This window comes from Tilletiaria anomala (genome assembly GCF_000711695.1).
Source record: "Tilletiaria anomala UBC 951 chromosome Unknown K437scaffold_118, whole genome shotgun sequence".
Classification (NCBI taxonomy): Eukaryota; Fungi; Basidiomycota; class Exobasidiomycetes; order Georgefischeriales; family Tilletiariaceae; genus Tilletiaria; species Tilletiaria anomala.
Genome location: NW_013546904.1, coordinates 3532 through 16786, shown reverse-complemented (window position 1 = coordinate 16786; position 13255 = coordinate 3532). Strand labels below are relative to the sequence as shown.

The following is a 13255-nucleotide window of genomic DNA, read 5'->3' as shown; positions in this document are numbered from 1 at the left end:
TCCGGGTTCCGCATTCCGCATTCCGAGTATGGACACGTGAGAAGTCTACTCTGGTGGCTCGAGCGGCGGCCCACATCACAAGTGGAAGGAGAGAGGAAAAAAAAACCTTTACGTGAGCGCCCCGCCCACGCAGCATCGCCCACATACGCTACACCTTCTCATTCCTTCTCAACGACACCTTTCTCCCATCCTCACCTTGAGGTATATCCCTTGGCTCACAGCATTCGCCGCTCACTGCAAACGGGATAGTCACGTAGGCCTCTGCATACACAGCTCAGCTCTACCCAACATGTCGCTCCCAGACTTCACCCAGGACAGCACCCTCGGTGCCTTCGACAAGTACCTTGTCGACAAATCCTACGTCGATGGGTGAGTTTGCCTACGCACAAGTTCATGGCATTGTCTTCCTCTCTCATTCGCCCGGCCGATGGACATGGGAAGGAAATTAGGAATGAAGGGACAAAATGATGAATACTTTGCTTTGGTCCGTGTTTCCGAGCTCCAGCGGCGTAAGACCCCGCGACTCTTCTCGCTTTGACGAAACCAACCTTTTTCCAAGCTATCTGATTTATCGTTGCATGAAAACCCTCTGCCACAGGGGGCGGAGGGGTTTGGCAGGACGAAGGAAGGAAATGCTCGACACTAAAGATGGGCCCTTTCACTCGATCGTGGTGTCCTCCATACATGGGCCGTCAAGCTGACATGACACACCCCTTGCCTTGCCGTCAGGCACGCACCTTCGCAGGCCGACGTTGCCGTCTTCGAGGTCATCAAGTCCCCCAACGCCGACAAGTACCCTCATGTAGCACGCTGGTACACCCACATCGCTTCCTGGGAGGCAGAGCACCCCAGTCTGCAGGGTGACAAGAAACAGGCTGCCAACATTCTCAGGTGAGTGTGCCTTTCTTCGTCGGGAGATGCTCACCCCCTATCTAACTCCTATATTCTCTCATCTTCAAATGCACACAGCAACATTGCAAACGCCGGCGCTCAGAGCAGTGCTGCCGCAGCTGACGATGACGACGACATCGACCTTTTCGGCTCAGATGACGAAGTGGACGAGGAGGCTGAACGCATCAAGGCCGAGCGCGTCGCCGAGTACGAGAAAAAGAAGGCCGCCAAGGGTCCCCGTGCAGCGGCCAAGTCTGTCGTCACTTTCGAAGTCAAGCCATGGGACGATGAGACGGACATGAAGGCGCTTGAGGAGTCTGTCCGCTCCATCGAAATGGATGGCCTCGTCTGGGGTGCCAGCAAGCTCGTCGCCGTCGGATACGGTGTCAGCAAACTGCAGATCACCATCGTCGTCGAGGACGAGAAGGTCTCGCTTGACGATCTCCAGGAACGAGTCGCCGAATTTGAAGAGCTGGTACAGAGTTCTGACATTGCAGCGATGCAAAAGCTGTAAATGTGACCGAGCGAAACAGGGGGGTATCTTTTCGTTCTCACACCGTTTCATGAGGGCCTATCATGTAATCGTCCTTCGGCCCTCCCAGTGCGCCCAAAAGTGATCGTATCGCTTTGGCCCAAGACTCGCTGCTCTCACGGCCGGACTCAGCTAGTGCTCTGCTGCTTAATTTTGCTTTCCATTCGAAAAGGGTTTCAGCATGTCGCTCCACCCGAATACTATCTAGGTGGACGCTGAGCCGTTCAGCACGTGAGAGCCTCTGTATCGTTCACATTCTGACTGTGCGTCACGTCGGTGTAATCAAAGCCGCACCATTGCACCACCGCTCCTGGAGGGGCCGATGCGGGACTGCTGTCACTGGTACTCGGCGCTCAGAACTTCTCCACATGCTTTTGAATTAAGAGACGTTTAAGTGACGGACCCGCTTATGCGGCTTGTGCGAGTGACCGTCCCGTGCAGCGCTCAGGCTAAGCTACGGGCTGCTGAGTAGTAATCGAGACCCACCGATTGCACCTCTCTGTCCACTCAGCAGTTGGTACACATTGTCTATGCTACATGAGGCTGACGCCTGTAAAATTCGACGCCCACATTGACGAGCATGACGGCGACGTACGACGTGGCGAGGCATGCTCCCATCTTGCGCGTCAGGTGGAAATTATTGAGGGGCACGACGACCAGCAACGAAATGAGGATCAGAAACGAGGCGATTCCACTGACAAGTAATGTCGGTGACAGGTCGATTTCGTAGCTCTGGTCCGCGGATTGGGAGAGGATCACCAGACCTGACCCTCCACAAGCAAGGAGGAGTGCTGTCATGGGAGCAGAGAAGCAGGCTGAGATGGCCATGACGGGATGGAGGGGCGCGAGTGATGTGTTGGCAACAAAATCGCCAAGGCTGTTGCCCGCAGCAAAGATGGTAAGACCGAGGACTATGCAAGCAGGAAAGAAGAGGTACGTCGGCTGAGGCAAGAGTACTTTGTATCCAGCAACACTCACTTGCATGGCTGACGCCGGCAATGGCGCCGATGGCTTGCAGGATGAGCACAACTTCATCCACGATGGTCATGATCCACATGACGGAGACGACAAAGCCGACCATGCATCTGAAGATCGCACTCGTTGCAGCAAGGTGCGGGTGAACTTTTCGGCCGCTCATCTGCCAGACGACGAAGGCGGCAAGGCAGCCGAGAACGCAGCCGACAATGGCCGCGATGATCACCTTGAGCACGCGGCGACTATCATCCTCGTCTGTGACGGCCCAAGTGCAGAAGGATGGTGCAAGCGCGCACTGCACCACAGTGAGGACCTTTCTTGCCTTCGAAAGCTCGATCATGGCCTCGAGCGGGTCCGACGACTCTTCTGGCAGCTGTGCTTGCCGGCTGTGCAAAACAGATGCGTCCTCGGCCAGCTCGTCTGCCATCTCATCCCCTTCCCGGGCCAGGAGTGTACGCTCGTCCCCGGGAAGGTGAATTTCCTGCAGCGCGCTACCGTCTTTTTCAAGCTGCGCGATCTTGCCCTCCAGCTCATCGTCCACTACTGGAAGTGTGAGATTGAGGCAGACCATCGCCGGCGCCGTGGCGAAGCTCACGAACATCCCAAGATATGACTTGGCCTGGAAATTCTGCAGCGAAGGGAACAAAGCCCGCAGGATAGCTCGCACTGGATGTCTGTCTTGCCTCTTTCCAGTCCGCTGGTTCAGCAGTGTCCCAGTTTGAGAAGAATGCAAATCGTCCAGGTGACGCGAGGTCGCGGACTGTGCGGCGGATGCTTCGCTGCTATGTTCTGATCGCCAGGCATCGTAGGCTACTCCCGGTTCGAGATCCTGTACGCCTCTTTCCAGGGAAAAGTAGTCATCTTGACCATGAAGGGAGGTGCTGCCTCTATCTTGCGCAGTCGACGTCACAGTGTCCTTCGGATTAGTCGTCGGGCTTGCGGACCGAGGAAAGGGGCGTACTGAGGAAAAATTCAATGAATGTCGGGAGTGCATACTACTTGGATAGTGCGGCGATAGAAACATCTCCGGGTCATGACTCTGGAAGAGCTCAACACTCCTGTCCGCGCTGGACTCCTTCCGGAGGTTCAGCAGAACGTCACGGAACTCGATTGCACCGAGGATTGAGTGACGCGGTAGGATCCCAGAGCGCAGATTGTGTCGCTGATGCGACTGCGAGGCATGGGGATGCACTGTTAAGCCATGTGGGGCACCTTCATCGGAAACGCCCTCAGCTTCGTTGGAGATGCCGCCAGCTTCAATTGCGGCGGGTACCGTGAGAGGCCCGAGGTATGACCTGACTCCCGCTGGATTGGCTCTTAAGTCTCGTGATCCTGCCGCCTCATCCTCTGGCAGCGCGACACGGGCACCTTGCCCATCGCCCATCCACCAGCTGCTGATGATGATTGTCGCCGAGTAAGCCACGTACAAACTGACGAGCATAATGCACTCGTGCAAGTGGAGCACACCGTCGAACAAGACCGAAAGCATGAGAGCCAGGGCGACAGCAAAGAACCCAACGTCTCGGCAGAACGGAAAGGGTCTGACTTGAAAGTCTGCGACAAGCATGACTGAGCCTGCGACGACTGAGACGATGAACGATGCTGCTCCGATGAGCTCGCCGATTGCGAGAGAGCCGCTGCCCTTTCGCATTGCGCCATACGTGGAGAAGATGTCCGGCGAGCTGTTGCCAAAGCTGAGAAGGGTGACTCCGGCCGTGCTCTCGCTCAAGCCAAGGCGAGAGGACAAAGTCGCAAGATTCGGACAAAAAAAGTCACTAGCGACAATGCCGACCCAGCTAAACAGGAAAGCTAGCCACGCGAGGATGGCTAGGAGTTTGGCTCCTCTTAGTACTGTCCTTCGAGCTGTTGAGGTGCCTTGATGCGGCTGCTTGTCATTGTGATGGTTCGACTCTTCGCCAGAACAGTAATAAAATTGCAAGTACTTGGCAAGGTCAGGCGTGTCTTGACAGTGATCACGTACGTGGTGACATGCTCTTGATGGAGATAGGCCACTGGGTATAGGTTCACATGGAAGTGCAAAATCTGTTGCGCTAAGGCCTCGTCGTTGTAATTCGCTTCCTGGGGAAATCGTTTTGACTTTGTAGTAGTGGCTGTCGGGCATTGGGTATGCTTGCGACTGGAAGAGGTGTAGGTGCAACGCTGCAGAGAAGACCACAAATCCAATGAAGGACAACAGGCCTGCCCTTGACCTTGCTCTTGGCGAGAGTGTTGCCGCTTGCCTATTGTCTCCTCGCTCCAGACGGGAGCAGGCTTTGACAGAGAGTTGCCTCGCAGGGACTGATGCAGGCGTTGGGCGAACTCGATCGGTCCATGGCCAACCATATCGGGAGGACGAACGCTGAACCATTGTTGGCGACGAACCGGTGAGTGCTGCTGACGCCACGAGGCGCCTTACAGCAGCACAAGCAGGTTGCTTAAGGTCACAATGGTCACCACTTCTAGGCTTGCTGTCGTTATGGGTGACCGTACGATGCTAAGTACAATCAAATCACAGTGCCACATCGTTACATATTAGAATTGCCGTATCGGTCATCCCAGGTCCCTGCATCTAGATTCCAGATCGGCGCGGGGGACTGGTTTAAGTGGTTTCTATGCTACAGCCACACCCGTGTCAGGCGTGACGGATGCCTGGGATCACTGAGATGCGCCATCATTACAAAGCCTCACGACCTTGTCGTCATCGCTCTGCTGTTACCACTTCGGCGAGCATTGCAGCTCATTCATTCCTGGTGTAACTCCGCTGCGCTTGGCCACTGAACTGACGCGGCGCACACGGTTGCTGCAGGACGGCGCTGAGCTGCTTCAGTTGGCAAAGGGGTTGACAGCACAAACGCGGATGACAGGTGGGCTCCTGGTCAAGTCGGCGGTGAGGATGACAGGCAATTCGTCTATCTCTTGGATCTCCTGTAGACAGTGGCCGTCTGAAGATGTCTTGGCATTATTGAAGTTCACAGGCGCTTTTGTGAAGCTCTTCATCCTTTGCTCGCTGCCCTTGGCGTCTTCGCCGCTCAGCATCGCAGCGTACGCGGCAGATGGGTTGGTTTGATGATCATCGTCAAAGAGGGCCTCTTCATCGGTGTGGGACTGCGAGGTCATTTCCATCATAGTATGTTGGATTGTCACTTCCTTCAGTCTTTGCATGTGAGCATCACCTGAATTTTCTGCGAGCCACGTAAGAACGTCTACGCCTTTTCTCCAATAAAGGGTTAGGGTGTTGCTGGCTTCATCATGCGAATGATGCTAGAACAAAACAAATGCGTGTCAGAAAAGCGGAAAAGGGTAAATCTGGTACCTCTGGTCGCATTCACCTCGACGGGCATCTGGTCAACATGGACTCGCTTCTCGACTCCAAACTCCTGAATCAATACATCGAAGGCCGAGTCGAGCACGCCGATGACAGTCGCATTCCTGGGGGACGAGACTTGTCAGTAGTACTCAAACAAACTTGATTGCAGAACTCACCGAACGACAGGACCGTAGCGCATAGTAAGGTCGTGAATAAGTAGGCATAGGAAAAGGTGCTGACTTTGCTCTTGAGCAAGCTTGGCGGCGTTACGCTTCACATTGCACTGTTGGGCTATCTTGGCCATGGACTCCTTGTCGACAGGGAACTTGTCCGAAGTCTGCAGCACCATCTCGAGTTGACGGTGCACCATCAGATCAGCATACCTTCGAATGGGCGAAGTGAAGTGGGTGTACAGAGGGACATTCAGTGCGTAATGCTCATATTTGGCGATGTCTACCATGCCGGTGCAGAAGTACTTGGCGCGGGGCATAGCCCTGGATGCCAGCGTCTCGAGTGCCTGCCGATGGTTTGGCTCCTTAACTTTCTCCATGCTTCGGTAAAGGGCTCCACTCGAAGTGATATCCATGTCGTACCCCAGCTTCTTTGCTATCTCGACGAAGCCATCCAGGCGACGCAGCATGGGCTTCTCATGTCGTCTGAGCAAGGCTGTCTCTGGAAGTCCAGCGGCGATCCGACTTCCGACAGACATGTTCGCAAGGAGCATGAATTCCTCGACCAGCTGGTGAGCTTGGTAGGTCTTGTATGCGTAAGCGTCCGAGGGCAGGCCATTCTCGTCGAGGGTGAATGCGAGCTTGACATTTTCCATATGCAGAGCACCGCGGTCGAAGCGGCGTTTCCGCATCTGCGCGGCAAGCCCATGCAAAACCTTGATATCTTCGGTCACAGCAGGTACCAGGTCCTTTGCCACCTTCTCTTCGCTAATTTTGCCGCCCTCAATCACTGCTTGCGCATCGGAATAGGCCAGCTTTGCGCAAGATTTGATGACTGTACGGCCGTACCAGGAATCGACAACGTGCCCTTCTTGCGTCATCTTGAACACGGCAGAGAATGCGAGCCGCTCCACGTTGGGGACGAGGGAGCACAGCTCCTCACACAGCGTGGGCGGAAGCATCGGGACTGCTCGCTGCACCAAGTAGACCGAAGTGCCTCTCTTGCGCGCATCTCGGTCTAGAGCGCTACCAATCTTGACGACTGTGGGAGAAAGGCAAGATAGAGGATTGAGCCCCTCTTCAGCACGCCGCATGCTAAAAGTTCTTCACTCACAGTACGACACGTCTGCGATGTGCACGCCAACCTCGATCAAACTATCTTCCAGCTGCTTGACGCTAAGGGCATCGTCCAAGTCCTTTGCAGTTGGCGGGTCGATGCTAAAGACCCGAACGTCGCGAAAGTCGCGCCGAGTCTCAAATTCGCGTGCAGGGACGGACCAAGGCAAAGGCGGCAGGCACTTAAGACCGGCCTCGCTGAATTCCTCGGTTGCAGTGCTTAGAGAATCCTTCAGCAGAGCCTGCGTCTCCGCTTCCACGTTACCGATGGCTCCGACCTCCTCTACCAGGGCACCGAATGGATGCAGCGAAGTGATGGGCCACCTCTTGATGCATGCCACGAAGAGCCGTGAACTGTAAGCATCTTGACCTCCTTCAGACCAAAAGTCGGCGGGTGCTTGATCTGCAGGAATAGCGATCAGAGGAACACGCTTGTCCGTTGGCCGGAACCACACGATGCGAGGTCTTTGGCTCGGCTGTGCGAAGGAAGTGTCGATCTGACCGCGCGCGGCTCGCTCTGCCTGTTGCTTCTCCTTTGTGGCTGCCGAAGAGGGACGGAGCAATCCAAGAATGCCCGAGAAAAGCTGCCCAGGCGCACGCTCTACGATGGCCACTACGTGGCCTGCAAGCGCTGGTGGCGACTGCTCGTTGTCTTCTTCATCCTCCACAAGCCTGAGTTGAGCACCCTCGACTTCGACGTCGTCTTGTGTCTTGGTATCTGGGCGTCGGGTGACATTGCCTTGCTCTTCTTTACGCTTCTTCTTGTCCTCTTTTTCCCTCTTGATGCTCCATACTTCATTGGGATCAAGCAATTCGACAGCCACGACATCTCCCTCTAGCGCACGGTTGCGATCCTTGGAGCCGCTGATGAAAATATCCGAGTCCAGAACCTCTGTCGAGACGTATGCATCACTGCGATTACGCTTATTGACACGCAAGACACCAACGACAAGCTTTCCCGCGGCGAGCAGCGGAGGCAAACTGGACTGTGGTAGGTAGCTGCCAAACAAAGCTTTGCGCTGGAGAGCCCCGGCTGGCGAGCCGCTGTTTCCGAGGCCAATGAGAGCAGGGTCGAACCCACCACCGAAGGAAGTTATGCGGTTGTGCCCACCGGGAGCACCCGAGATTTGAGCTCTGGACTGATGCAAAGAAGCGAGCTGGGCCTGAGCTTGCGCCAAGTCGACAACGTTCTGTCCCGGAACGCCATTGATGCGCATGGTAGTGCTGTTGGTCCTGCCATGGGTTCCACGACGTGGAGGTCCTGAATTTCCAGTGAAGCCGTCAGCAAGATCGTTCATGCCCGCTACCCCGAGGGTGCCGACGTTGAGCAGGCCTCCACCAGCCATGAGATACTCGGGGCTCAGAGTCTGGAGCTGCAGGGAGGCCTGGGCAAAGGGAGCCATTGAGAAGGGAGCGCCGAGCTGTTGCACTCGAACTCCTGCGACTGCTGCGGGATTATTTACCACCTCATCTGTAGGATGAGAGGAGCTGATTGGATGCTGATCTTGCTGCGGCGGGTTTTGCTGTTGCTGTTGTTGCCGATTCGTAACATTGACCGAGTGCCGGCGGCCGTGACCATTGGCAGGCGGCTGGTGGTTGAACGCAAAGCCGCCAGGTTGAGCGAAGCCTTGCTCGCTGGGCATTTGCATGCCACCCATATGATACGAACTGGCACCCTGCATTGCCTGCGGGGCGTAGCTCTGCACCCTGCGGTGAATGTTGCCTGCACGTCCGCCGAATGTAGGCTGAGGCATGACGGCATTTTGCATCATCTGTTGCTGCTGTTGCTGTTGTTGCTGTTGCAGCTGCTTTTGTCGCAATTGCAACAGCTGTACGGAAAGCTTCGGGTAAGAACCAGCTACCGTGTTTGCACAGATTAGAAGGGAAGCGACACTCACGTCAATTTGCTGTTGCAAGACGGCCTGCTGAGGAGTGACGTATGCTCCAAACGACATGTTGAGCTGGTGCTGGCCAAGGCTGACCGTCCTGCCATGGGCACCAGCAGATTGCTGTTGACGGCCACCTTGAGCAGCTGGAAACTCGCTGCCAATCCGAAGATGGTGCTGCTGTCGGTTGGCATGATGCGCTCCCTGTGTGTCTTCTTGTCGGAGTCGCCTCGTAGGATCAAATGCAGCGTCGGTATTGAAGGAGGCGATGCTTGCCCCATCATCGGTAGAGAAGGCGTCCTCATGATCAAAGCTGTTCATGCCTGCCTCGGAGACGGCACTGGCGCCTGCCCCCCTCTGGAGGCTGATGCGGCGGGTGTGGCCATGCCTTTGTACCGCAGTGGGTTGCTGTTGCGCAGCCTCGCCTTGCTTTCTTGCCATGGCTGATTGGAAAGCTGCTGTTCCAGTAAAGCCTCTCCTGGTGCCTCGGGGAGGGGCACCATTCGAGGAGCGTTGCTGCTGCTGCGCTGCGCCAACAGCATCTTGACCTTCCTCTCGGATGTTGGCCAAGTCAGCAGGATTGCCTGCCATTGTCGTCGGAGGACAGGCAAGTCGGGACAGGTCTATTTTCGGGTTGTCGAGCGGGAGGCAATGAGGGTGTAGTTCCGAAGCAAAGGCTGCACCACGACTCCAAGTACGATCCTGATGGTGCATATATAAGCTAGATATGGGTTGTACTTGACCGAGACGAGCGCAGGTTGGACGGCAGCGAGCACGCTGAAGGGCCGGTCTACCCGCGCTGCACGAGAGCTTTCTCTGTTCGTGTTTTACAATGCGCAGTTGAGCCTGCAGCACCACCAAAAGCGAGAACGGCGCTGTGGAGTCTCTCAACTGATCAGCCCAGCCGTCAGCCGTTTGCCTAAAGGGTCTCTCACTCTGTCTCTATGCTGCGCTTAAGCCACCTTGATCGTTGATTTGCATCATGGGTGAGGGGGTGGCAACCCTAGTTCGTCACGAGCTCTAAACGTTACCGCGACGCGTTTTCGTTTTTTGTGTGCCACAGAAGCTCACACGCGCCACAACGCGTTTCTCTTATTCGCGCATCATACAGCACTGCTTCTTTACCGACTGCTTTACCTCTGCTGGCATTTATAGGTTCATGCAGCTGAGCCCTTCATCAGCCAAACAATTGTCATACCGACCAAAGACATTCAGACAGACGCCTACACCCGCCGTATCTTAAAATAGGACAGGGCGACTGCAAAGTGCAGACATGGATCGCTGAAATGTTTGGCGACCTCGGACTCTCTCTCGTTGCAGAATGCAGATCCAGCGAGGCGACAGGCACCATCCGGCCCTACAAGTGAGCACGTCGCGTTGCCTTCCGCAGCAGCACAGCCCGAGCGCGAAGAAGACTGACTCGGGTCACTCTACTCTCCTGCAGCGATGAGCTGGTGCGAATGGTCATGCTAGAGACGCGGCAGCTGCAAGAGATCATCAACACGCTCCTGTCCAACGTGCCCGGAGGCGCAGACGAGGCAGATCGCAACCCAGCTTTGGCGGCACAACTCGTCACCCATCACCTTTCCGCCTTGCGCAACAAGCGATGTCTTCTTGCCTACCATCGCTTTCGCATGCAGTGGCTGCAGAGGCGTCTGTGGAGTACCGGCGGAACACTAGATCTCGTGCTGAACGATGACCAAGGCGGCTCGCAAGGCCTGCGACACAAGCTCTCTCCAGCGGAGCTTTCCTCGCTTCGATCATACGCCGCACTTGTCACCTCCTTCAAGGGGGAATACCTGGATGTGATGGATATTTGTGCATCTCTCAGCTCAGATGCGGCAGGGCCTGGCCCACCAAAGGAACTTATGGTCACCGTCGTGGCCCAGGTCGATGCAGCAGACGTTATGACGGAAGGCGGAACGCTTAACCTGCGCAAAGGCGAGCCGATGCGCGTTCGGCGGAGCGAGATCGAGCCTCTGCTGCTCCGTGGCTGGGTTGCTATTCTCGACTGATGCATGCATGGTTTTTTTACGGAGTGATTACGATCTCATACTTGCTCAGATCCATCCTCACTCCTCTCGCCTACGTTCCAGCATTGGACACACTGTATTTTACGCATTGAATGGACACAATACTCGATCATGTATGTACTGGCCACTGCTCATAGTGCAAAGCTGTGAGATGTGGGTCGCCGACTGTATCCAGCAGCTTAGCCTGGGCGCACCGGCGTCAGCAGCATGACAGCACTGCCAAGTCTATCGGCTGCCATATTCTTGCATTTCTTTTCTGCAGCTTTCGGCACTGAGAAAAGGTGAGAAGGGTTATTGTGACACTCGTCATAGAAGTCAGAAGTGACCCAGGTGAATGAGTCAAGACTGGACGGCTTCTTTGGTCACGATGTCGTGCAGTGGGCGGTGCGGAACGCACCGCATTATATAATAATAGCTAGTATACGGCGTTGTAGGGACCATCGATCATATATCAGGCCATGGCATCATCCATTTGTACCTGCGACCACAAGCTCCTCTCACTCACTGCTTCCGAGTTAAGTCTGATTCTGTGCGGCACATGCTCGACTATAATCGCCTCGCCTGCATCACCGACGACTAGGCCATCCAAAGGGTTGACTGGATACGACTGCAAAGTATCTACTTGCACCCCCTCATCATCCAAGGATTGTAGCCCTGCTGCGCGCTTCAATCGTCACATCCACCCATAGAACAGGAGCATCTTCCACAAACAGACAAGTGGAGAATCATGGATAGCAGTTTGCAAGAAGCCATCAAACGAGGCAAAGCTCTCAAAAGTGAGTATCATCATGCGACCATGGAGTGCCAGAGCGATGTCTGTCTGGTCGTGATGATACCGTGCGATGCTAACCATCATAACTATTGTTTCTTTTATTTAGAAGCCCAGACAAATGATCGGTCAGGCCCTGCAGTTACGGGGAGACCTGCAGGGCAAGCATCACTGGTGGCGCCGAGCCATCCCTCTGCTCCAATCCCGCGCCCCACAGGAGCTGGCCGTGCCGCTACGGACGGCGCCGTAGCTACTTCTGCTGCTCCGGCCGCCCCCCTTGGGTTGGGTGGGTTATTCGCTGGTGGTATGCCAAAGCTGAAAAGTGCTTCGGCCTCAACAGCTCCACGTGAGAAATTGATGGTACTCATTCATGCAAATTCGTGCATGTGCTGACGAGTCACTGTTTCTGTTCGGGCAGCACGCCCGCCGACTGGTCCAGCACCCAGAATCCCACCACCCATGAAAACTTCAGCTGTACCATCTGCTACCGCACCTCCACCACCTCGCGCCGTACCTCCACCACCTCGATCGGTACCGGCCCCGCCAGCTCCACCACCACCACCACCACCATCAGCACCGCCCGCACCGCCATCAACCGCAGGCGCACCATCCGCTCCTGCACGTGTGCCGCCCCCGCCGGTTGCGCCCCCGCAGCCGCCACGCACCGTCCCTGCGCCTCCAAAGGCCTCTGCACCAAGAGCGCCTCCGGCTCGCGTGCTGCCACCACCGGTAGCCGCTGTCAGCCCTGCTCGTCCAGCTCGCGTACCACCACCACCAGCACCTGGCAGTGCCGCCCCTTCGCGGCCGTCTGCAGCGCCACCTGCGGCTCCCTCCCAGCCTCCTCCTCCACCCAGTAGGCTAACCACGCCTGCAGCAACAGTAGATCGTGCCCCTCCAGCTCACCCTCAGATCCCCACGCGTCCTACATCCCAAACGCCTAACCGCGTCCCACCGCCTCCCTTGCGTGCAGCCGCACTCCCACCCCTGCCACCGCCGTCACGGAGCGCACCTCCACCCACCCCTCCAGCCGCACCGACAGCATATGCCCCAGCCGCGCCTCGGTCCGCTCCTCCAAGTCACATAACCAGTGCTGCAAGCGGTGCTACCGTTTCTGTTGATGCAAATGGTGAGTCCCTCGCGAACGCACATGAAACCAGGAAAGCGCTTTCCGCCATCGTAATTCTCGGTATTCATATCTTTCTTTCCCTTGCAGAGCCACCAGCAAAGTCTGGCACACTCACTTTTCACGTATCCAGCGACTTTCCGCCGCCCCGCGCCTTCGACGCTGCCCTTGCCTCGAGGCACAAGTATCCCAGCGGCGCCAAGACGGGAACGCCAACTTCTCTGTTGAGCATGGTCCGTTAAAGGTATGGGGTGCAAGCCAGGACGAAGAGACTCCTGTGCACAGCTTCTTTTGCCAATGATATCAGTCAATCTACATTTGCATCATTCCGATTACAACACGATCTCCGCAAGTGTCGCTTGTTCAGAGAGCAGAACTGCTGCATCGGCACATGCAACGCCATCTGGTTGTAACCACACTTGCTTTTCTTTCTCTTACTATAGATGGCGCACC

The 13255-nt window shown here is 56.0% G+C and overlaps 5 protein-coding genes across 5 annotated transcripts; 3 read left to right on the top strand and 2 right to left on the bottom strand.

The window, feature by feature from the left end:
- The first annotated feature begins 234 nt into the window (after positions 1–234).
- On the top strand, positions 235–1809 carry K437DRAFT_259397 (putative EFB1-translation elongation factor eEF1beta). The gene is made up of 3 exons (XM_013385261.1): positions 235–369; positions 730–891; positions 970–1809. The coding sequence occupies exons 1-3, from the start codon at positions 290–292 to the stop codon at positions 1403–1405; spliced, it is 678 nt and encodes a 225-aa protein (XP_013240715.1). The 5' UTR covers positions 235–289; the 3' UTR covers positions 1406–1809.
- Positions 1810–1897: 88 nt separating this feature from the next.
- Positions 1898–4879, bottom strand: K437DRAFT_259395 (uncharacterized protein). Its single transcript, XM_013385260.1, has 8 exons — positions 4739–4879; positions 4677–4717; positions 4427–4652; positions 4380–4390; positions 4201–4340; positions 4144–4173; positions 2402–4122; positions 1898–2379 (listed from the first exon to the last, which is right to left on the bottom strand). The coding sequence occupies exons 1-8, from the start codon at positions 4764–4766 to the stop codon at positions 1952–1954; spliced, it is 2625 nt and encodes an 874-aa protein (XP_013240714.1). The 5' UTR covers positions 4767–4879; the 3' UTR covers positions 1898–1951.
- Positions 4880–5221: 342 nt separating this feature from the next.
- On the bottom strand, positions 5222–9468 carry K437DRAFT_279501 (RNB-domain-containing protein; the record flags this gene model as incomplete). The annotated part of the gene is made up of 6 exons (XM_013385259.1): positions 5222–5659; positions 5728–5827; positions 5882–6917; positions 6990–8412; positions 8455–8832; positions 8890–9468. 6 exons carry the CDS (start codon positions 9466–9468, stop codon positions 5222–5224), a joined length of 3954 nt encoding a protein of 1317 aa, XP_013240713.1.
- Positions 9469–10048: 580 nt separating this feature from the next.
- K437DRAFT_259393 (uncharacterized protein) lies at positions 10049–10926 on the top strand. Its single transcript, XM_013385258.1, has 2 exons — positions 10049–10240; positions 10322–10926. The coding sequence occupies exons 1-2, from the start codon at positions 10164–10166 to the stop codon at positions 10890–10892; spliced, it is 648 nt and encodes a 215-aa protein (XP_013240712.1). The 5' UTR covers positions 10049–10163; the 3' UTR covers positions 10893–10926.
- Positions 10927–11637: 711 nt separating this feature from the next.
- Positions 11638–13044, top strand: K437DRAFT_270557 (uncharacterized protein; the record flags this gene model as incomplete). Its single annotated transcript, XM_013385257.1, has 4 exons — positions 11638–11686; positions 11789–12025; positions 12098–12805; positions 12893–13044. The coding sequence occupies 4 exons, from the start codon at positions 11638–11640 to the stop codon at positions 13042–13044; spliced, it is 1146 nt and encodes a 381-aa protein (XP_013240711.1).
- Between the last annotated feature and the right edge of the window lie 211 nt (positions 13045–13255).